We start from the raw sequence: 25,969 nt of genomic DNA on the forward strand, positions 1-25,969 counted from the left end.
ATGGAGAAGGCATCTTCTTCAAGGCATATATACAGTGTCAAGCTTGGATTGATATCATATTGATTTTTCGAGTTTATAATGAATGTAGCTGGTTCCACAAATAAATTATTAACCCGTAATTAACTAAACATAGTAACTGAACATAGTACAAATAGGGCGGTAAATTACAAATGGACGAGCTATATGTAATTTGGGGAAAATTACTCATAATTACTTTGCCAATCCATGCACTCTGGTTAGTTACAAGCATAGTAATACCCATTATTAGTTAATAATATGGCATACTTTTTTAGTTCCAATCAAGCTAAACTATGTCGAGTACTTAACTTGTGCATCACACACTTTGTTAGTGGTCAACAATTAAGTCTCTAGAATAACACAAGCTAAGCAAGACTACATGTTAGCAATTGTTAGAAAATAGAGAGAGATCAAAGAGTGATTACACACAACACAAATCACACTCATTGTTGATTGATCACATAAAGTAGTTACATATATAAGAATTAGATCACTGACTTCTAGATGATAAGATCCAAAGAAGGTGGATCTATGACTCATACACAACTCACACACATTGGGAAATAACTACTTCTAGAATCACACCTAGAGACTCACAATGACAACTCACAACAACACGGGGAAGCATTACTTCCAACACCCTCCCTCAATGCTTACATGGAAAACATTGAAAATGTATATTACAACAACAAAAATACTCTTTGTCTAACTAGTCTTCATCAGCACTCACATCCACTCTAGAATCTCGCAAACACCTTTTTTTCACCACCACACTTCGAGCTGTCACTTGACCTCCATTTAAAATGTAACTGCCTCTGACCATCATTGATGAAATTTGCAAGATCAATAATATTGACACCTCGGCTCGTCGAGGCTTCCACAAAAAGAGTCGTCAAGAAGTGGACCAACCACTATATGTCGGATATTTCTCTTTTTGCTTCCCATTAGTTGCTAGGATGGAGCTCTATATATTGAATGTGTTCAAAGGTTGTTCAAACAATTTGACCTTCCTAACACACAAGAATTGATGTTTCAGACATCATGGCTTCCAGTTTAAGAACCACTAACCCTTTTTATAACCAATAAAAACACACAAGAATTGATGTTTCAGACATTGGGGCTTCCAGTTTAAGAATCACCAACCCTTTTTATAACTAATAAAAACACAAACACCAATTGCCAAAATGTATAGAGACAACATCAATGACTGCTCTTTATTGATCTGTGAAGATCAGATCAAATATAATAATAATAACTTTGCATATTGGTATTTTCCATCAGATTTGCAGCGTTTCGATCTTGATCTTTGGATAAGAAATACAATGATATTTTATTAGTTCATATCTAGAATGAGAAATGCCAACATTCCACCTGCATGTTGTAGTTGTACATCTTGCACCATCTAATAATCTCAAGAACCACCATTTAAAACATGTAGACATTGCTCTCAATTGTAGATCCACACTAGATCAAACCAAATCTATGTTGATCTAGCTTCTTCACAAACAGATCTCCTTTTCTTTTACAAATATTTGTCCACAATGGAACTTCACACAACAACAACAACATTGGATCTTCGTAGTTCTCTTTTGCATGCAACTATCCACAATCCACACATAAATCAAATATTCACACAAACATTAAATAGTGACACTCTATTAAACTAATCTATTTACAAAGGACTATCATGGCTAAAATTGCACGATCTCAGCCCCTCTCATGAGAGAGTTAGGGTTGAACCAGCTCTAATACCAAGTTATAAAATAGAGAGATCAAAGAGTGATTATGCACAACACCAAACACACTGTCATTAGGGGAATTTTGAGATCTAAAATGGGCCTCCTAAGAAAAATTTACAACCAAAATAAAATTTATAAGAACCAATAGGATTCAAGATAATGATGTCAACCATGGGGGATGATTCACCATTTTTGGAGTAAAAATGTAAAAAGATTAAAAAATAATAAAACTATTTTTTCAACTCGTATTTTCAACTTATATCCCTAAGGTTTTACTCAAATTTCGAGCGAGAGTACTTGTTAGATGCAAAATTTAATTCCTCAGCCAAGAATACCAATGTTGCATATTTTCGATGGACCCTGTTACACGAAAAATGAGAAATATATGAAAAAAATGTGATTATTATCATGTTTTTTCATGTATTTCTCATTTTTTGTGTAGTAGGTTCTATCGAAAGTATGCAACATGGGTACTCCTTGGATGAGGAATCAAATTTTGCATCCAATGAGTGTTTCCGCTAGAAATTTGAGTAAACCCATGGAGAGATAAGTTGAAAATACGAGTTGAAAAAACTCTTTTTTATTTTTTCCCTCTAAAATATAATGGTGTAATCTAATCTTATTTTATCATTTCCAATATTATTTTATAATTTCCTTAGGAGACCCATTTTAGACCTCAAAATTCCCCTAATGTATATATTTATTGATCACAACAGTTACACATATATAGGACATAAAACATTGACTTCGACACAATTAGATCATGACTACAACTCATACATAGGAAACAACAAATTCTAGATTGACTTTTGGGAATTCATAATGACAACTCACAACAACACATGGAAGCATTACTTCCAACAACGATTTGATTATATCTTAAACCTACGACAACCCGTTGGATGCCGAAATTGAATTTTCTCGTGTGGAGGAAGTTATGCCCCTATGCAGCATGCATTAGAGATTTATGGACATGCAGTGGCTCTGAGCTCTTAGACAAGTCAACTATCATCCATTGCGGGGGTCATGGCTTTGTGAAAATTCGAGAATCCCCGAATTACTACTGCAACACACTGATATTACTTCTCCTACTTGTTAATCCATGCAAGTTATTTACTGTTTTCTACTATAAATATCGAAGTAAATACAACTGCAAAATTCACAATTTTAAATAATATTCGGAAACAAGAATCTGAGCAAGAAAGAAATAACACGCACAAGTGACACCGTTTTTTTTGGACCAATGTCCCCAGAAAAACCCAATGTGGGAAAATCGGTGCAGCGGTTGAGGGTTTGTATTATTAAGCAGTAATTTCTGAATACAATCTTTGGATGCCTTATTAGCTATCCAATACAGAGAGTATGACTGACAGAGAGATGAGTGTGATATACCTCACACTATCACTGGCGATTCAACACTGATTCAGCCACTAAATGGCTACCCCTAGCTGCCTCTATGCAGTTTCTGTGCAATCATTGCATTGCTCTACATCACAGCTTCTGGGGACCGCGTCACTCCTTTAGCTAATTTATTTGCCTTGAAAACTTTGACTTTCTACCCTCTCGGTCTCACACATCGGCTTCTGGCTTTGGAACTCGATTCTCCAACAAATTTTAGATCTCCTCTCAGGCTTTGCACTGCTTCTGCGTGGCCCTACATTGCCCAGCATGGCTCTGCATTGCCTCTTCTGAATCTCTCTATGCCTTCTCTGCGATGTATCCCCAGATCAGGAAACTCTCCAACCGGAAACTATCTCTACCCCTCACTGAAAGAAATCACTTCGATCACTTCTCGGGCAACTACTGTATTTCTCTCTTCAAAAATTGATCTATTGGTCTCTTACTCGATGTATCTTCCAAATGCCCATCAAGCCTCTTCTTATAATCTTCTCGTTGAGAACCAACAACCCATATTAGATTCTAATCAATGGCTTAGATCATTTTGGCTTGATCCTCATCTTCTTCTAGAAGTTTCACCTCCAGTTTAATTAATACTTTTTAATTATTTTAATTTCCTAAGTTTAGACTTAGGCATCCATTAAAAATAATTAATTATTTTAATAAAACCTTCTCTGGGTGGAATTTCCCAAAACAATTTATGGGTATTTTGGAATACATGTGTCCTAGCCTCCCTGCAAATTTTAAGGCTTAGAGCACATCCGATGCTACCAGGAATCATCACTCTCTCTTAGCAAGGAATGTGCTCTAGTAATGCAACCTGCTGAAGCATCACCGAGATTCTTTAACATCTTCCTCTGCATCACTGATGTATAACATCACTGCCAACCAACTACTGCGCAAATGTTGCATCTATGCTACTGTTGACCTTGCCACTGCCAACTCTGCATTTGCACTGCAACCCTCTCCAACTATTGTTTTTGCTGCAACAACAACAGAAAAGCATCCAAAGCACTGAACCAAAGGTGTTCAACATGATGCATTTGATGTTGGAGTTCTGACTACTGCTAGTCTCTACGTTGTCACTGAAGCTACTGCATTGGTGTTGACTCTACTTTGTGCCAAATGCACTGTTGCCAACAATAGCTCGGCGTTGTTTAGACTCTGGCACTCCTAGCCACTGCAAATGTCACTCCCACATTCCTCTGCATCAACTAACCGAGGTGGACTCCTCAATGGATCTTGCGCATTTTCAATTCTTTCGAACTACAGTACTAGATCACCCCACCTCTCCACTATAGGTATCTGGGTAATCATGGCAAACTCCTCTTACTTGATCTTTGCGGCTGCAGCCTGTGGATCGTGTTTCTCGTCCTTATCCTTCTTCTTAAGAGGAACTATGTAGCGTAGTGACGAAATTCACCACACCGGAAACATTTTATCTTTGAAACATCTTTCTTCTTCTTCCATTACTCTTGTTGCCCCTTAGATGCAATGGTTTCATTATCGTCCTCCTCCTTGGGCTTCATCCCATTATTGCTATTGAAATCAAGTTTTCACTTGACTAAGTCTCGCCTCATCTCTTCATGTTGAAGAGTGGCCCACATTCCTTCCCAATCCAACGATTTCTCTCTGCCCAGGATACTCTGGACAAACACTTGCCATTCTTCTGAAACTGAATTCAAGGCCAACCTCACCATTTATGTAGGCTAAGGCATGGATCCTACAACTGCAAATTGATCTCGGACTTTTTGAAGCTTTGATAGAAACAGATCAATGTGTTCCCCTTTCTCCATCCTAGCTGATCTTATCTTCTCCTCCAACTACATCTTTCGCTACTCGGAAGATCCTTGATATAGCATAGCCAAGGAATCCCACATCTCTTTGGCTGTCCCTTTGCCATCAATGTGACATACAACATGAACCCTCACTCCATCAAGGATCAACCACTTGGCCTTTGACATCTCGTCTTTGTAATTTTTGAATGGATCTACATCATTGGGTTCAGCTACACACTATCAACGTACATTTTGAGATCATGCTCATCCAGAAGGCATGAAATCCTAGCCTTCCAAATCACATAGTTGGATGCTCCATCCAACTGACCTTGATCTCTCAGCCCGTTAGCTTCCATCTCTGCCAACAAAATGTCGAACTACCTCCTCTCTCCTTTGCGTTGCTATTGGGCTGGTGTACACACTCCTTGATGGAGTTAGTAGATCTGCTCCTCTCTATTGTTGCTCAGGAAATGAGAATTCAGACTTCCTAGCAGAAGTCTTCTGAGGAAGAATTCTCTCAAAATAGTATCTCCTTCTCTCTTCTGACGTTTTTATGCCCCAACAACTGCTGTATAAAATCACGTCTCACCAAAAACTACTATGTGCTTAAGCTTCTACTGTGTTGCTCCCTCTGTCACTAACAAATCTCGATATGGCAATCTTACCTCTCTGTTGACTCACTCATAGAGAGATATTCCACAAAAATATTGCCCTCCTGGCTTAGATTGTGCAATCCCTCTTGGGATTCGATCTGTTGCCTACGCAACACTTCAATCTCACTTCTTCTCTTCAACGTTGGCTCTTCTGGTTTGTTCCCTTGCTTCACCTGCACTCTGATACCATGTGAAAATTTGAGAATTATCGAATTACTTCTGCAGCAAACTGATATTACTTCTCTTGCTTATTAATCCATGCAAGTTATTTACTGTGTTCTAGTGTAAATATCGAAGTAAATCCAATTGCAGCCTTCACAATTTTAAATAATATGCGGAAACAAGTACCTAAGAAAGAAAGAAATAACACACACAAGTGACACCGTTGTTTTTTGACCAATGTCCTTGGAAAAACCCAATGTGGTAAAACTGGTGCAGTAGCTGAGGGTTTGTATTATTAAGTAGTAATTTCTGAATGCAAACTTTGGATGCTTTGTTGGCTATCTAATACAGAGAATTTGACTGACAGAGAGATGAGTGAGATATACCTCACACTATAATTGGCAATCCAGCACTGACCCAACCACTGAATGACTAGCCCCTAGCTGCCTCTATGCAGCTTCTGCGCAATCACTACACTGCTATGTGTCATAGCTTCTAGGGATTGCGTCACTACTTGGTTGATCAATTTGCCTCTGGAACTTTGACTTTTTGTCCTCCCAGTCTCACACCCCGACTTCTGGCTCTGGAACTCGATTATCCAGCAAATTTTGGATCTCCTCTCAGGCTCTGCGCTACCTCTATGTGGCTCTACGCTGCCCAGTGTGGCTCTACGCTGCCTCTTCTGGATCTTTCTATGCCTTCTCTGTGATGTATCCTCAGACCAGGAAACTCTCCAACTGGAAACTATAACTGCCCCTCACTGCAAGAAATCACTTCGATCACTTCTCCAGCAACTGTTGTGCTGCTCTCTTCAGAAATTGATCTCTTGATCTCTTACTCGATGTATCTTCCAAATGCTCATCAAGCCTCTTCTTATAATATTCTCATTGAGAACCAACGATCCATATTAGATTCTAATCAATGGCTCAGATCATTTTGGCTTGATCCTTGCCTTCTTCTAGAAGTTTCACCCCTATTTTAATTAATTCCCTTTAATTATTTTAATTTCCTAAGTTTAGACTTAGGCATCCATTAAAAAAAATTAATTATTTTAATAAAACCTTCTCCAATTGGAATTTCCAAAAACAATTTCTGAGTATTCTGGAATACATGTGTCCTAGCCTCCCTGCAAATTTTGAGGCTTAGAGCACATCCGATGCTATCATAAATCAACACTCCCTCTTAGCGAGGAATGTGCTCTAGTAATGCAACCTGCTGAAGCATCACCCAAATTATGTAACATCTTCCTCTATGCTGCTAATGTTTGTCATCACTGCCAACGAACTACTGCGCAAATGTTGCATCCGTGTTGTTGCTAGCCTTGCCACTCTCAAGTCTGCATCTGCATTGCAACCCTCTCCAATTGTTGTTGTTGCCGCAACAATAATGGAAAAGCATCCAAAACACTGAACCAAAGGTGTTTAGTGTGATGCATTTGTTGTTGGAATTCTGACTGCTTCTAGTCTCTACACTGTCATTGAAGCTGTTAGAGCCTAGATTTGCCTCAGGCTGAAAAGACAAGGTTCTAGGTCCACATCAAACCATGCTCAACCTCGTAGCTAGCCCTACGAGGACAGGAGAGGGCTCTCTCCGGGTCAATCTCAGCAAAAGATAATCGATGGGGCTTGAGATGATTGATTTAACAACTGATTTTAGGCTAGGTATTAAGTGCAAGGATTTAATTTGAGTTTTTTGGGGTTTTGTTGGAAAAAGGGACAAGCAAATTTTGGGTCCGGGGATGAAGGCTAGTTCTTGCAGAGTTCAAGTTGGGGCGAGGAAAGCAATGGTTAGGATGCCTTAAATTGAATGAATGGATAGAAAGGATTGCTGAGAAGCTGAAGAGGGAAACATTATATTAAGGATCCTCTACAAACTGAAGAAAACATATCAAACTAAACAAAAGTCAAAGGCAGAGCATAACAATTTATGAATTCCACCTTAGGTACTCATTTGTTTAATTTCTGAAGCAAAGAGAAGGGAAATGGCATACATAAACATTAATGAACTTACAAATACATGGAGAAAAACACCATCCAAACACAGAGCCACAAGGATCCCAACAAGTGCTGCAAAACCCTGGTCTTTCCTTTGCCAAAATTTCAGAAATGAAATGTACAATAGAGTGCCAAGCAATCCCAAGTGTCCAACCCTGAAAATGACTGAGAAATTACATAATATAGACAAGCTTAACTCATTCCCTTGCCTCTAGGGGTCAAGCTCATCATTCTAGGAGCTGTTTGAACCAATTCTAAACAAGGAACTGAAATCTAGGTAGTCAAACAACTTACCCCTATATGCTAGGAAACCGATTCATTCATTTAATTTTCACCTTTTAGTGATTGAATCCTCTAGAACAAGTAAAAATGTGCCAATATTACATCATGGTTATCAAATTACATCATGAAAAGTCAAGAATAACATCAAGAAGCAAAACTGGGCGAATTTCTGAGCTGAACAGTGAAAAATGGGCAAAATTCCTCTATGCGCCACGCCTGATTCTCTATGCATCGCACCACTTTGGAGCTGATTTTAAGGCACTTCCTGAAGTCCAAATTGAGCCCAAGTGTGCTTGTTGGAAAGCCCTACCTGTCTACTTTCCAACCCAAGTGGAATTTCTGAATTTGGATGTCATTTGCCCCTCCAAAACTTCAATCTCCCAAGACTGCTTCTTGTGTTTCAAAATAGGGGCAGTGAGGTCATTTTTTGAGTGTTTTTGACCTCATGCGGACTCAAAACTTGCCCAAATTTCTTGGCCATGCACCAGCAACCATGATTTTTCATGAAAAATCCAGAAATGTAAGCTTTTTGTGATTTGGAGCTCCCTAGCAAAAGCGTGCGCCAAGTGGCGCGGCGCATAGGGAGAAAAACCCTGTTTTTTGTGCCAAAATTTGTCAAAATGCCAAAAATGCCCCAAATTTCTTGAAATTTGGGCTAGACCTTCTCATCAAATGTCATGTTGAGCTAAAGAGGCTTCGGCCAATATCCGAAGACGATCATGCTCCTTTTGCCTCTTTTGCTTCCTTATTGCTTTCTTTAATTTTGCCTTTAAATTCCTGATTCGTGCCTTGCAAACCTTGTTCCGTGCCATGTAGTGGAAAGCCATGTGTCTCAGCAATGCATGGTCCTTATCGGCCTTGTCCAACAGTCTCTCTAAGTGGATGTTAACTCTCTCGAGATTAGACTCCCGATCATCATTAATCTCTTGCTCCAATGAAGTGAGCTCAATTCTTCTCCTTTGTGCAGCTTGGCGATTCTCGCGGATGTTTTGTAACTCCATGATTGCTTGCTGATATTCAAGCTGTTTGTTCCTCTGCTCCAAGTATTTCATAGTCCACTTAGCCCTCTCCAAGTCAAGGGATAAGGCTTTGATCTCTGTTTGTTTCTCTTGAATGATCTCTCTAAGATGTGCACTTTGTGGGCCCGTATCTGTATCATCATCATGAATGAGAATGAAGTCGGTCTCTTGTTCACCTGAAGGCCCCTCATCCTGCATTGGCCTCTTGCCTTTGTCCTGTACCTGTGGTGCTGATGTCGGAAGCGAGGCCCCTTCCACATCGGGTGGAGATAACACTCGCTTCGCTGCTGCAAACAAATGTCTAGTGCCCCTCTGATATGTGATGAATACCAACACACTAGCGGTCTCATGGCACTCATACTGATGAGAAGGTCCACCTGTCTCATGCTTAACCTCTGATAATCCCTGTGAAGCTCTGAAGAAGTCACAAGAGATGAAATCATCCCAAGTGATGCCCTGTAATCCAAGCTGATGAACCACCAAAATCTTAATAAGAGAAAAATGATAAACACTGTTAAGTTGCTGCTGAGGGGTTTTGTGCTGCACAAGGGTGGTCATCCTCTCTATGTTCCGACAAATGAAATACGAAGTGTTCATCATCCGTACCCTGGTGAAATGCATGAGCAACTTGATGTGATAAGCATATAAACGAGAGAACCGTCCCTCACAGCTGAAATATTTCATGATTAATTTCATTAGTGGAGCATATTCATCTTTAAGATATCAGAATGGAAACACTCTCTTGAGCTACCTCAAGAAACTGGTTTTAATATATGGCTCATAATGCTGCCGGTCAATATTCTTCCTCTTGGTCCATGATTCCCCAATGTTTGGCATGTCGGTTGCCAGTGAGACAGATTCTGGTGTAAGTGTGAAGGTGACACCAGCTAAGGTAGCATGATCTCCATGTAAATGCAACACAAATAGACGAGCCAACTCATGATGAAATTGAACATTAGCAACTTTCTGACAAAAATCATAACATGACTGATGCTGAAAACAAAACATGGCAAGAGTGCAGGCCTGTAATTCAGTGAGGGTGATTGGTTCTTCTCTGATATGTCTACCACCTCTATGAGGCCTCCGGGGTGCATGTTCCTCCATGGGTGAGTCACTTTGGGTTTCTATTTCATAATCAAATGAATGCTCAGATGCCATGATTGTTGTTATTCAAACTGCCTTGGAGAAATAGATGCTGGTGTATGAAAACTGTGTTGAACTGCTCTTTTAGTGATGTGCCTAAACTCTGCCACCAAGGGGAAAACAAATGAAACAGGGACTGTTAGGAAGGGGAAGTAATAGTAAGGGATTAGGAACTATTGGGATAGATTTTTTAGGGAAATATGGGAGAGGGTTTGGGATTTATGTGTGGGAATAGGGTTTAGGGTTTCACATTTAAAAGTTTGGGAAAGGGAATTTGGGATAGGGGTTTAGTAATTTTAGGGGATAGGGAACAATGAAATCAGGGGAAAAAATGGAGTCAAGGAGAAAAGAAAATGATGGAAAAGAGTAAGCTTGGTGGCAAACAATTTTTGAAACCCTAAACAACAATTTTCATGTGAAGATTTTGACATGGTAGGGTTTGAGTTTTTGTTTTGGCATTCACCACATCAAACATAATATACACCATAAACTTGGATGGATGAACAACGAAGGAGGAGCTCAACCTACTTGAAATCAAGAGAAATTTGCATGTTTTTGGCATTTGGAGGTTGTTCTGGAACTTTTCGGGCCAGTCGGCTGTGTGCGCCGCGCAGCTTGCCCAACGCACCGCGCCTTCCCGGTGCGTCGTGCCTGTGTTAATTTACACTGGATGATCACGCCCAATGCGCCGCGCCTCCCCAGTGCGCCGCGCCACCTGCTCTATGCGCCGCGCCCGGTTTTGAACACAACTTTGGCTTGAAACTTGACAATTTCGCCCTCTCACCACTAGACTTCGACCCTCTTTGATCTCTTGGAGGCAAATGAATGTTTTAAAACCATGTGAACATCTTATAGTGATGGATTTGATTTTTGTTTCTCACAAACCCACTTTGTAATGTTTTGACTTGGCACTTTTTCCACAATTAATAAAACTCTGTCTTTTTGTTTCCCTTTTGATTTTTTGGCTTGAGTGATGAATCTTTTGTCAATTTTTTGCAGGGATAGTGGCATGTCTTGACAAAGGAAGACCAGGGCTGCGCCTGGAGATTTCAACAACTGAAAAACTTTTTGAAAATTACATGACAATTTATTACAAAACGAAATGACGAATTTTCTTCAAAACAGAGTTTTGAAGAAAAGTCATAGTCGAGCATATGATGATGAAAATATTAAAAATGAAAACTTATTAAGGACCTCCCTCATGAGTCTGCTAGCATTATTAGACATTGTTGAAGACCAAATTGACTAACCCTAGACCTAATGACTGAAATGACTCTTGCTGATCTAGAAACTGAAACATGACTGTAAGTGACTTTAAAACTTGATTTTGATGAACAGACCTGAGCCAGCATGGATAAGGCATGAGGGGTAATGAATGACAAGACCCTTCCGTCAGATTATGGCATGCCGCTAGCGAAATGCAACTGGGTGAATTGAGCGAGACACCTAAAAATGAAATGCAACAAGAGAAATGATCTCTGATGGAGGGATGTAAAGACCGACTCTAACAGAAGCTGCTGCAATGTTGTTGACTCTGCTATGTGCCAATTGCATTGTTGCCAACACTAGCTCTGCGCTATTCAGACTCTAGCGCTCCTAGCCAGTGCAAATGCCACTCCGACATTCTTCTGCATCAACTGACCTAGTCCATCCTACTACCTCTTATATGAGCTCCCATAGCAAGGTATTGATCCTTTTGGATGAGGACCTGCAACCGTGTCAGTTCTAACATTATTGGGAAGAACAGTAACATAATAGTGTCAGTGATCATAACACTCACCAATGGAATGACCACTCAGGAAATTAGTTTTTTTTTTTTTAATGAATTGTCAAGAACTGATAAATATCGAAAATAAAACGCCCTCCACCAAGGGAATTATGTCCCATCAGGGCTCTCTAAGGCAATAAAAAATTAGAAAGAAGATTACTAGAAAATTAGCAAATTATTTTTGAATATACGAGAAAATAGGAATATTAAGCATTTTCTCAAAACTTTGGTTAAAATTGCAATAAACTTGGGAAAAATGTTTAGAATCAATGCACGTCAACGCGAGGCGAATGTTAGTCTCCGGCAAAGCAAGGACTAATAAAAATATTCTTTACCCATTTTTAGAATTTGAATTTATTTTTATCACCAACTTTTATTATTTTAGATTGTGATCGTAACAACAAAAATCTTAAAGAAAATGTCAATGCCACCATCAACTAACTTTCATCTAGAAAAATCTCCTTAAATTTAAATAATATAATTAAGAAAAGAAAATGTATTTTGTTTTTTTTTTTTTTACATTTTCCTATAAAAAAATTATATATAAATTTGCAAATGGTGAAAAAAATCTATGTTAACATATAAATAATATTCTTAAAAATCTATGTTAACACATAAATAATATTCTTAAAGAGAAAATAAATTTTATTTTTAATATATTTATATAATAAAACTACATATAAAATTAAAAAATCTATTTAAATCTAAATAATATAGTTAAAAAAAATGTTTTTTGTTATCTATATTTTCCTCATGGGAAAACTATATATAAATTTGCAAATTGTAAATTATTTTTTTATATATAAATCTAAATAATATAACTAAAGAAAAGAAAAATATTTAATTTTTTATATAATAAAATTATATATAAAATAATATACCTATCATGAACAAGTGATTAATAATAATAATAATATAATTTACTATAAATAAAAAATATATATGATAGATTTTTAATGATAATTTTGCATACACACTTTCTTGAGTTGCCTATCCATTCCAATTTGCTTACATTACAGTAAGTTGGCTACAGCACATTAAGTTTTGTTTGTGTGTGACCAAAGGTACCTGAGAAAGTAGGAGTTAAAATGCCATTGAACTTTAGTGTGATATGTCTAGATTGTGATGCCATAAATGATTGATCTAGATATGAGCACGCTTATCTTGAGATCCATGAACGAGAGTAACACTTTACTTTTTGAAAGAGAGAAAATGTACTTTTTCTTTAAATGATTTGATCCAGATATGAGCACACTTACTTTAAAATCCATGTACTAGCCTTACTTTATTTGGTACACTTACTTTAAAATCCATGCATTAGACTTACACTTGTTTGGTAATGAGAAATGTAGTTTTATTATTAGTTATTTATTTAGTTTTGACTAAATAAATGATGGTAAAATGTTGTCTATTTAAGAAAAAATAAATTATAAAATATATTTCTCTTAACACTTAAACAACACTGGGTAATCACAAACCATCTCTAATAAATAAAAGTGTTGGTGAAACACTTGGTAACCACTCACAATCTCTTATCAAAAGGTGTTAACACGAGGTAATCACAAACAATCTCTAATAAAAAAAAGTGTAAGTGAAACACGGGGTAACCGCATACAATCTCTTATCAAGAGGTGTTATTGAATTTGGTGGACTCACCAAGCTGCCACTATGATGCATAACAAAACTTTAATTGATCACTAAAACATGTATGCCACATTAATGATTATTTGCAGCTTTGCACTTAAAACTTTAATTGATCACTAAAATATGTATGCCACATTAATGATTATTTGCAGCTTTGCACTTATATAATGATGAAATTTGCATTAATTATATTCGCATAATTATTTTGAAATGGTCCTTAATTAACACTAATGGATCATTAATTAATACTATTTTTCTAATAATAAGGTTTTACTTAACTTTTGATTTCATTTAGGATCAAACAAATCAAGATCAAACTTCCTTGCTAAGGAGTTTTCTTGCAAAACTTCAACCATTTATTTATTTTTCAACAATTTTGATAAATCAACCTGCAAATACTTCTTTATCACCCTCCAAAATTGATGAGTGATATCTTTTCCAACTTCAACCATCAATTCTTTATAAATTAAAAAACAGATACTACTTTCTCACCATCCAAGATTGATGGCTGAGACTAGATGAATGCATTATTTAGATACTACTTTCTCACCATCCAAGACATCCAAGATTGATGGCTGGGACTAGATGAATGCATTCTTTAGGAATCAACATAACAGATATTTCTCTATCACCATCCAAGATTGATGGCTGAGACTCGATAAATGCACACACATGCTAGTTAGCCCAACTTGAACTCATCCTCTGCACTATGAGCAGTTAACATGTAATATCCATCTCTGAGCAATTTGGTCTTCTTGTCCTCCTCAAAGCGCTAATTCTGAGAGTATACCTCAACTTTATCTTCTACCTCAAATTCATGATATAATGATCTTACCTAAACTTTATCTTTTTGAAATTGATGATCACTTTGAATCTTATACTTTTCCAAATTCTTATGAAAGATTCTCAAACTTTTTAAAAAGTCCTCCGAAATGTGATCATAAATTTGATAAACTTCCTTCATGATTATTGTTTTGAACCTAAACTCCAAAATAACTAAAGAATGTCCTCAAAAATAACTACACATTACATTAATAAGGAGAGAGTCAACATGACTCTTGTGTCCTCCTACAAAAGATCTGTGTCCTCCTATAAAAGTAAATCTTGTATAGGAGTTACTGTAAATGATATGTACTCAAGAATCTACCCAACTCTCATGGGAAGTTTTGGCATCAATGATATGGACAGCCACATTGTCATACAAGTTAGTCATACGAGTTCAAAATAGTATAACTAAAAGCTTAACTAATTTTTATCCTCACTTCTAGATTTAACTCATCATGTAGTTGGCTTTCATTCCTTACCTTCTGTGAACCTAAGTAGTTCTCTTTCAGAATTTGTTCAATCATCTTGTGGATTTGCAGGGAATGAAAAATCATTTTAACACCATGTTAAAAGAAAAGAAAGAAAAATCATTTTAACACTAGCTCGTTCTGCACAAATTGTCCACAAAGCCACTTTAAGGTTCCCATTTTTGCCATCCCCCAACACACACATATATCTATAAAAATTGCAGTAAATTTGGTAAATAAGTTTATTTGCAGGAAATTTAGTGGATAAGTTTAGTTGAATCTGTTGAAAAGGTTGAAAACAACAAAGAGCAATAAAGATGTGACAGAAATGATGCAATTTGCGAGATGGGTTTTTTAACCAAAAAGAGCAATAAAGATGCGACAGAAATGATGCAATTTGCAAGATGGTATTTTAAACCTTTGTCCGAGAAATTCTTGATTTCAGTGTCTTCTTCCTCTGCTACAGAAAAAAGGAAAAGGTTCTGTTAATTTCAATGGCCTCATTTTGCCCCATGTTGGCTATTGCAAGAAAGTACCTGTGAATGTTCATGGTGACAATATGTACAAGTTAGTGATAATATCTCTGTGATCGCTTTCTATTGCCACTGTTCCCCATTTGTACTTAATTCCTTTTCCTTCAAGCAGCCAAGGGCAAATCCAAGTTACAAGTCCAAGTTGTGTTCTATTCTCATGGATGTATCTTTGGCATTCATGTAAGGCACAAGCCCTCTTCATCTGAGATGATGATATCAAATATACAATGCTATAGTTAGTTATTGAGACAGAAATAGGAAGATGGTCCATAATATTTTAGATTTATATCTCTGAACTCCATGGAAGCATCCCGTGCAGAGTTAACGCCGATGTGAGTTGATCCAATCAAAGGCCTCTTCCATTGCTTTGATAAGCATGTCATCTGTGGGCGTTACAGCAGCAGCAGCAGAAACATATGAGTTTTCAGGGGGTCTTCCTGAGAGATCAAATCTGCAGATAGGGCAGAGGGCATGAGATTTGATCCACGACATCAAGCAATCCGAATGAAATCTGTGATTGCAAGGCAGACGGAGGAGCTGCTGCTTGGCCACAAACTCGTCCAGGCAAATGGGGCAGCTGGTGTGATCGCAATCTTTGTCGTCGCAGGAGCCCTTTTCGTTGGTTTTTCTGGAAGGCCAGTAGATCTCTCTTTTAAGTTTTCTCATGGCCGTATCGACTTCGGCAGGCGTTAATCGTCGACCGCTATTCTGGAATCTATGAATGGGGGAGGCCATCACGAATGTTCGCAGCGCGGGGCTCATCCTGGGATCTCCCTGTCGCCTATATATCGAATCGTCCTCTAGATTGGCCCACGGGATCGGAGAAAATGGGTGCACTGGTAATCTGTAAACAGAATTAAGGGGCCACTTCAATGCCATATTTATTCTAACTCTGGTTCTCTGTAGTTGAGAAAAAAGTTAGGGTTCATGACATAGAGGGTTTGTCACAATGAGGGTAAGAAAGATAAAAATATATTTCAAACATACCTCTCCAGACTAAAGGGCCCAGTTCGAATCCTCTCGTCAAACAGCTCCCATGGATCAAATGGCCGTGTGGGCGTTTCCTGCAATAAGCAGAATACCCAGACACAAATTCAATGAAATCCCAAGCAATAAGGAAGACAGTCGATTCAGAATCTCATATCACACCAAATTTCAATCAACCACAAGAAAAAAGGAAAAAAATGGCGGATTAGTAATTAAGAAAATGCATGTGAGAAACCGTGTTAAGCCGCCTGCCCCTGTCATAGCTGGATGACCAGGCAGCTTCCTGCTCGTTTCTGTTAACACTTCTGCCCATATTTTGCCCCATCTTTTAGTGAATGCTGCAGAGAATGTCCGAAAATTTCCGCGACCTGGACCAGAGTTCAGATAATTTCCCCCATTCACTCGCATTCCATATTTCATGGTCTTCGTCACTACGTGTCGTCCCATTTATCTTTCGTGCTCTTTTCAATGGCCGACGGCGAATCATTTTTCTGACAGATTCAAAGTGCTCTTCGAATCTCCGTGCACTTTTGGCGTTTCGCTCAAGAGGGACCTGTCAGCAGAAACAGAGAGATCAGAGATTCCATATATTATATTCTCTATGGCTTTCCATTCACTAGTTCTTTCAATAATTTCAAATCCCGTTACTATTTCTATATTCCATTACTGTTTCTCCGCCCTTTCCTCCCATACTTTGTGGGCTGTGTTTTTAACTTATGCGATGTGGTATCTTTGGGATTTTGTTTAAATTAATGTTTCTTATATTTTTTTAACAGGGAGAAAATCAATAATGAAATAGTTATTAAGAGTGGTTATTTTAGTAGATAAGTATTAATAATGGTTATTTAGTAAAGTACATTGACTTATTACTGTTATTTAAGGAAAATTATACTATTTGTATTACTCAATAGTGACCTGTGAGGAAGTAGGATTTCACTTTTAACGTATTTTCTCACTAAGTGGTTTTGGACCCTTAACTTATTTCCTTAAATAGAAAAAAGATAACATTGTAGAAATAAAGACCCCGATGGAGTAGAGTAGTCAATGATGGGCGGAACATGTTTTCTCACATATAGTTTATCTGAAAAAAAGTTTAAACCGTATTAAAAGAAATTTATTCTTAAAATTTAAAGAAGCCTTTACAAAAATATATTATTTTTTTAAATAAATTAATGTATAATGTTGATTATATTTAATTTAGATAATTGGTAAAATAAAATAAAAAAATCAAAATCATCAAAAATCAAATTTTATATGTGATACATTAAATTTATAATAATTGTTTTTTATAATAATTTCAAATCATTAAATTATATTATACATTAAATTAAATAATAATAAATAAATAAAAATAAATTCATATTGGTTAAAGAATATCATGTTAAATATGGGGACATTAACTTAGATACAAACAGATTCTATTAGTATAGTTTATATTGGTTAAAGAATATCATGTTAAATATAGGATATTAACTTAGATACAAACAAATTCTATTAGTATAGATGATCCTAAAAACAATGACTTGTCAAAACCCAAACAAATTTATTACATTTTTTAAAAGTAACACATATCAATTATAAATGACATAACATATTGATGTAACTTACCCTTGTAATTATTATAGAAAGTTCAAACTTTAAATGATATATTGATGTTACTCACTCCTCAATTTACAAAACTATAATTATCAAAACCCAAACAAATTTATTAATAAACCTTATCAAATATAATTTTCATATCAATGTAACTCACTCTTATAATTACTAGATAATATGCCAACTTTAAATAATATATTGATATAACTCACTCTTCAAAATTAATATTAAATATTACTTTAAATAATACATTAATATTTTATAATTACATTATAAAAATATTAAATAAATTTTATTATATAAATTATTCTAATTTTAAATATCGATTTATACATTTTTAATAGAAATAAAATTTAATATTTTAATTTTTTATTTTCTATTCTTAATAAAAAAAACAAAAAAAACTCATATTTTTCCCTCATTATAATTATAATAAGATTAATATCTTTAAAAATTTCAAAGTGCAATCCAAATAACAATATAACATATGCGGATAAGCATGAATGTAAGGCATAAAGATAAAGAGAAAGAGTAAAGATATACCAAAACCAAGTCCAAATGATAAGACATAATACTATATAATCAATAACATATTGCAGTTATAATCTTTCTAGATTTATTTAAAATATGGCATATTTACCAAGTCCAAATGATAAGACATAATACTAAAGATATATAAAATATAAATATTGCAGTTATAATCTTTAAAATATGGCATATAGCATTTTATTTTGTGACTTTTAATCTTTATTCTCAAAATCAAAAGCACCTTTAATAATCTCGTTTTCGTTTTAACAACATAGAAGTGCTAATTGTTTATTTTGCAAATTTAGCAGTCTTCACCATAAGGGATACACTTACAAACTAGAAGATTGAACTTCTTATATTGTATAAACATATGCTTGTTAATTAAATGAAATGATAGTCGAATATGTGCTTCGTGTTATTAGTGACTAGAACGAATATTAATTGAATATGTGCTTAGCATCATTGTTGAAAGGTATTTAGTGAGGGATTGATTTCTTGATTAAATTTATTATAATTGAATATGTCCTTAGCATCCTTAATGAAAGGTATTTAGTGAGAGGGATTGTTTTGTGGACTAAATTTATTTTTATTATAGATTTATTAAAAAAAAAATATTGTATTTAAAGAAATTTGATTTTGAGTTATAATAAATTTGGGATTAAAATAAAATTGTTTTTGTTTGGTTAAAGGTTCATGATATAAGGAAACAGTTAATGTCCATAGACCCAAAAGTATCTAGTAAGACTGAAAGTTTGCCCCTTACCACCAGTGGGTAATGATAAGTGGGGTGGTTTTCTTTGAATAATAGTGATGAGTGAACTTTCAATAGTGGCTAGCAGCTGATGTCCTCATTGTTAGTTTGACAACTGAGTTATGATAGGTTTTTCCACTATTAAAAAAATGGAATTAAGATGAATCTCTCTCTTTCTCTCTTTCTATATATAAAACAAACTCTATGTTAACAATAAAATAAATTACACCTCCTCCATCTTGAAAAGCACACCTTTAAAATGTTTTCACCATAATTAATCTGATACTTCTAGTTACTTCTCTCTCGCACACACATGAATATCCTATGTTAAATAGATAATCAAATTGAAATATTTTATTTATGAATGGTATTACAATAATTTTATTTTTACTAGTTTTTTTTTTAAATAACATATATGTTGAACATGAAAAAAAGGTCTCTTCAATTAAGATTAAAAGACATTTCTCTTAACATTCCCCGGTGGAGCTGAGAAGCAGAGAGGATGGTGTTTCCGAGGGAACGTGTGTGCGTTCATGTTAGGCACGTGGCCTCAGGTGGGTAGGCTAGCCTCCCTGCCCTCCCATCACATCTTGAGTACGGGAGAGAGTAAATTCTGGTGTGTGAGGTTTCATGTCACCTTGGGTCTCGAGGGTGGTGGTGAGCGTTTGAACGTTATGGAGGGTGGCAGGGATGTTTGTTGGGCATTTTGCGTATGCATGAGTATTGGTGTTTGTGGTGTGGGCATTGTGGGAAGAAGCGGGAGTTGCATAGGTTCCCCTGTCCAGGGGAGGGGATAGCATCGCCATCAATGTTTCCTCCCTTCCTTTCAGGTGTGCATTGTTGTTAATTATCGAATTGGGCTTCATCAGTGTGAGTGTGCAAGAAAAGCACGGTATGGTTATCTATTTTGGGTGGTATTCTGTTGTTTCTATTTCTTCTTGCACAGTTTCAGTCTAGGTCAGGTGGGAACTATTTTTTTCTAGAATGAGCGAGTAGTAGTGGTCCTCTTCGATCCATTTATAGGCTTTTGTGTTGTTGAGTAGAGCCATTGGAGCGAAAATATCAAGCTCTAGTTAGTGGGGCTTGCGGGTGGTCGCTTTAGGGGAAGTGCATATTCCTAGCTCGTGGTGGGTGGTTGTTTTGTGTATTGCGTGTTCTTGGCGCCGTGGGGAGTGGAAGTTCAGTTGAGGTTGGTGGTGTCTCCTTTTGTGCGAGAATTTCTGGCAATATCAAGTGAGTGGTCCTTCGTTCATTCCAGTGGTGTCGGGAGGCCAACCATCAGCCATGTTCCTCGCTCAGGGCGTTCCTCCACCTAGGTGTAGCCCAATTTGGGCAGTTCTGGCGCGAACACATCCAGGTCTATGTAACACCCCCTCCCAGGTCTACTCAAAGTAAGCATGCCAATCAGGGTAAACATGAGAAAAGAGACTACTATGATGGGATTTGAACTCCTATATGACATTAAGGAAGTGGAACTGATGAAATCATAATACACAGTCATCCAACATCATCCTCAGGACCCAGAGGAACCAAACAAGCACTTTAGACAACTTGTCCTTGGGTCCTACTAAAGTTTTGGCCAACTTAGGCCAGAGTAACACTCCCTAGCCATAGCCCAGGCAAGTTATAATGCTCTCCAACCCTTAGCCAGATGTGTTAGTCCCTAGGGTAACGCTTTGATTTGCTAGAAATCCTGGGGTTTGAGCCATTTTTCTAGCTCAGAACCCCGACCTTTGCCCAGAACTTGTCGGAACCTTCAAAATCCATTAAAGACATGATAACGATGATGATAAATTAAAACTCAACCTCAGGACTAGGCCTGAGCATCCCCAACCGGGACTGACATTCTGTCAAACACTTGGCATCAATGCAACCTATAAGTCTAGGATACAAGACAGAGCATAAATGACTAAAATAACTTATGAAACATAACCAAAAAGATCACCTCCTTCTCCAATGAACTATTATATCATCAATTTGGTCTTGCATCCATCCATTTAATAGTTACAAGTAAATACACGAAATAACCATGACATAAACCAATCATTCAACCATGCTTATAACCAGCATAAAACCATATAAATATCAGAGATATGAAAGCCATTAAATCCACATATAAACCAGTGCAAAAGTAAGAGAACTTAGCTTTTATTAATTATAGGAAAATCTGACCAAGTTTGGGACTTCCACGTACCACCCGACCATAGACATGGCTAAACCAAATCTCTCTTTCAGCCAGTCTCCCCATGTCATATTCCAAACATGAATGTGAGATCTCATAGATCAACCAATCCTAGAACAACCAAAGAAATCCAGAAGTTAAACCACCTCTACCATCATAAAACTATAATCACACCAAAACCAATATTCTATTTATATTTTATATTTTTTTAATATATACCAAACCCTTCTTTTTCACTAATTATAATAATAATAAAATTAATATCTTTAAAAATTCCAAATTCCCATCCAAATAACAATCTAACATATACGGATGAGCATGAATGTAAGGCATAAAGATAAAGACATAATACTAAAGATGTACCAATACCAAGTCCAAATGATAAGACATAATACTATATAATCAAAAAAATATTGCAGTTATAATCTTTCTAGATTTATTTAAAATATGGCATATTTACCCAGTCCAAATGATAAGACATAATACTAAAGATATATTAAATTTAGAGATTGCAGTTATAATCTTTCTTGATTTATTTAAAATATGGCATATAGCTTTTTATTTTGTCACTTTTAATCTTTATTCTCGAAATCAACATCACCTTTAATAATCTCGTTTTCGTTTTAACAACATAGCAGTGCTAATTGTTTATTTAGCAAATTTAGCAAAGACTTCACCATTAAGGGATAAACTTACAAACTAGAAAATTGAACTTCTTATATTGTATAAACATCTGCTTGTTAATTAAATAAAATGATAGTTGAATATGTGCTTCGTGTTATTAGTGACTAGAACGAATATTAATTGAATATGTGCTTAGCATCATTGTTGAAAGGTATTTAGTGAGGGATTGATTTCTTGATCAAATTCATAGTAATTGAATATGTCCTTAGCATATTAATGAAACTTATTGAGTGAGAGGGATTATTTTTTCGAGTAAATTTATTTTTACTAAAGATTTATTATAAATAATAAAAAAAATAGGTATTTAAAGAAATTTGATTTTGAGTCCTAACAAATTTGGGATTAAGATAAAATTGTTTTTGTTTGGCTAAATGTTTATGATGTAAGGAAATAACTTAACATCTAAAGACTTAAAAGTATCTAGTAGCATTGAAAGTTTGCCTCTTACCACTAATGAGTAATGATAAGTGGGGTGGTTTTCCTTGAATAACAGTGATGAGTGAACTTTCAATGGTGGCTAGCAGCTGGTGTCCCCACTGTTAGTTTGATAACTGAGTTATGATAGGTTTTTCCACTATTAAAAAAAAGGGAATTAAGATGAATCTCTCTCTTTCTCTCTTTCTATATATAAAACAAACTCTATGTTAACAATAAAATAAATTACACCTCCTCCATCTTGAAAAGCACACCTTTAAAATGTTTTCACCATAATTAATCTGATACTTCTAGTTACTTCTCTCTCACATACACACATGAATATCTTATGTTAAATAGATAATCAAATTGAAATATTTTATTTATGAATGGTATTACAATATTTTTATTATTAGTAGTTTTCTTTTAAATAACATATATGTTGAACATGAAAAAAAAGGTCTATTCAATTAAGATTAAGTGTAAGACGTTTCTCTTAACATTCCCCGATGGGGTTGAGAAGCAGAGAGGATGGTGTTTCCGAGGGAATGCGTGTGCGTTCATGTTAAGCATGTGGCCTCAAGTGGGTGGGCTAGCCTCCATGCCCTCCCATCACACCTTGAGTATGAGCGAGAGTAAATTCTGGGGTGTGCGGATTCATGTCGCCTTGCGTCTCGAGGGTGGTGGCAAGCGTTAGAACGTTATGGAGGGTGGCAAGGGTGTTTGTTGGGCATTTTGTGTATGCGTGAGCATTGGCGTTTGTGGTGTGGGAATTGTGGGAAGAAGCGGGAGTTGCAGAAGTTTCCCTGTCCGGGGGAGGGGACGGCATCACCATCAGTGTTTCCTCCCTTGCTTTCAGATGTGCATCGTTGTTAATTGTCGAATTGGGCTTCGTCACTATGAGTGTGCAAGGAAAACACGGTATGGTTGTCTATTTTGGGTGGTATTTAATTGTTTCTATTTTTTCTTGCGCAGTTGCAGTCCGGGTCGGGTGGGAACTATTCTTTTTATTTTTTATTTATTTATTTATTTATTTTATTTTATTTTATTTTATTTTTATTTTTATTTTATTTTATTTTTTATTTTTTATTTTTTTATTTTTTTTAATTTATTAATTTATTTTTATTTTATTTTTATTTTTTATTTTATATATATATATATATATATATATATATATTTTTTTTTTTTTTCTTCTGGAATGAGCGAGTAGTAGTGGTCCTCTTTGGCCCATTTATAGGCTTCTATGTTGTTGGGTGGAGCCATTGAGCAAAAATCTCAGTCTCTAGTTAGTGGTGATTGCGGGTGGACACTTCAAGGGAAGTGCACATTTCTAGCTCCTGGTGGGTGGTTGTTTTGTGTATTGTGTGTTCTCGCCACCATGGGTAGTGGAGGTTCCGTCGAGGCTGGTGGTGTCTCCTTCTGTGCGGGAATTTCGGGCAATGCCAGGTGAGTGGTCCTTTGTTCATTCCAGTGGTGTCGGGAAGCCAACCATCAGCCTTGTTCCTCGCTTAGGGCGTTCCTCCACCTAGGTGCAGCCCAATTTGGGCAGTTCTAGCGTGGACACATCCAGGTCTATGTAACACCCCCTCCTAGGTCTACCCAAAGTAAGCATGCCAACCAGGGTAAACATGAGACGAGAGACTACTATGATGGGATTCGAACTCCTATGTGACCTTAAGGAAGTGGAACTGATGAAATCATAATACACAGTCATCCAACATCATCCTCAGGACCCACAGGAACCAAACAAGCACTTTAGACAACTTGTCCTTGGGTCCTACTAAAGTTTTGGCCAACTTAGGCCAGAGTAACGCTCCCTAGCCACAGCCCAGGCAAGTTATAACACTCTCCAACCCTTAGCTAGATGCATTAGTTCCTAGGGTAACGCTCTGATTTGTCAGAAATCCTGGGGTTTGAGCCACTTTTCTAGCCCAAAACCTCAACCTTTGCCTAGAACTTGTTGGAACCTTCAAAATCCATTAAAGACATGATAACAATGATGATAAATTAAAACTCAACCTCAGGACTAGGCCTGAGCATCCCCAACCGGGACTGACATTCTGTCAAGCACTTGGCATCAATGCAACCTATAAGTCTAGGATACAAGACATAGCATAAATGACTAAAATAACTTATGAAACATAACCAGAAAGATCCCCTCCTTCTCCAATGAACTATTATATCATTAATTTGGTCTTGCATCCATCCATTTAAAAGTTACAAGTAAATACATGAAATAACCATGACATAAACCAATCATTCAACCATGCTTATAACCAACATAAAACCATATAAATTTCAGAGATATGAGAGCCATTAAATCCACATATAAACCAATGGAATAGTAAGAGAACTTAGCTTTTATTAATCATAGGAAAATCTAACCAAGTTTGGGACTTCCACGTACCACCCGACCATAGACATGGCTGAACCAAATCTCTCTTTCAGCCAGTCACCCCCGTGTCATATTCCAAGCATGAATGTGGGATCTCATAGATCAACCAATCCAAGAACAACCAAGGGAATCGAGAGGTTAAACCACCTCCACCCTCATAAAACTGTGATCTCACCAAAACCGATGTTCTGATCACCACCGAATCGAACTTGGAATGCCATCCGGAATACATCACTATCCTTGAGGAATTTTCTGGCTCCTTGTCTCTCAGACTTTACCACAATCCAAACTAAATCACTAGGCCCTAAACTGAGACCAGTCTTTCAGGCTTTACCGCAATCCAAACCTGGATCACTAGGCCCTAAACCAAGACTTCTCCCTCGAGCTTTAACATGAATCCCGCCAAAAATGGTCAAGGGATTCCTAAGCCTTTGGGAATGGAACTTGAGACCACCTCCGCCCCAGATTCTGAAATCCATCTGGTAAACCAAAGCTCAAGAACAAAATTAAACATCCCAACACCATGGCATCCAGAAAAAAGAAAGGTTAGGCTGAAATCCATTGTAATAACCTGGAAAAACCATGCCACTAACAGCAAGAGAGCTATACACCATCATGAAAATCCATGCATGTCCAAACCAGCTAGGAAATCACACATGCAAAAGGTTACCTGCAAGTATTCCTGCTGAAGTTGTTTTCTCCTACTCTCCTTTCCTTGATCCTTGATCCTTGATTGCTTTTCCTTTCCTTTTCTTCAAACTAGAGTGCTCCAAGAAAACTCTAAGTGACCAAGAGTGAGAGGGAGAGAGAATAATGAGAGAGCTCCAAAGCTAAACTGACAAAAGGTTACCAAATGATCCTCAGAAGCCTTTTTATGAATGAGCCCTCTATTTTCTTCATTTTCCATTATTTTCCTTCAATTCCTCCTCACATGCAACTGTGACATTTCACCTCCTTTTTCTCCTAATTTCCATTATTTTCATAAATAAATGTGCCAAAAATTCCATTT

The 25,969-nt window shown here is 36.7% G+C and overlaps 1 protein-coding gene across 1 annotated transcript; it reads right to left on the reverse strand.

Annotated features, from left to right (window-relative positions):
* Positions 1–15,646: 15,646 nt before the first annotated feature.
* On the reverse strand, positions 15,647–16,843 carry LOC149143990 (uncharacterized). Its single transcript, XM_089447264.1, has 3 exons — positions 16,646–16,843; positions 16,411–16,487; positions 15,647–16,267 (listed from the first exon to the last, which is right to left on the reverse strand). The coding sequence occupies exons 1-3, from the start codon at positions 16,733–16,735 to the stop codon at positions 15,745–15,747; spliced, it is 690 nt and encodes a 229-aa protein (XP_089303390.1). The 5' UTR covers positions 16,736–16,843; the 3' UTR covers positions 15,647–15,744.
* Between the last annotated feature and the right edge of the window lie 9,126 nt (positions 16,844–25,969).

The sequence above is a fragment of the Pinus tabuliformis genome, chromosome X (assembly GCF_031772625.1).
Source record: "Pinus tabuliformis cultivar Carrire ecotype Pingquan chromosome X, CPIR1, whole genome shotgun sequence".
NCBI lineage: Eukaryota > Viridiplantae > Streptophyta > Pinopsida > Pinales > Pinaceae > Pinus > Pinus tabuliformis.

Bases quoted from the DNA above. Each gene is read 5' to 3' on its own strand.
- LOC149143990 (XM_089447264.1), bottom strand. From the start codon at position 16,735: ATGGGGCAAAATATGGGCAGAAGTGTTAACAGAAACGAGCAGGAAGCT. The intron at 16,488-16,645 runs GTTTCTCACATG...TGCTTATTGCAG, and splicing joins GGGGCAGGCGGCTTAACACG to GAAACGCCCACACGGCCATT. The intron at 16,268-16,410 runs GTATGTTTGAAA...TTCTGTTTACAG, and splicing joins GGGCCCTTTAGTCTGGAGAG to ATTACCAGTGCACCCATTTT.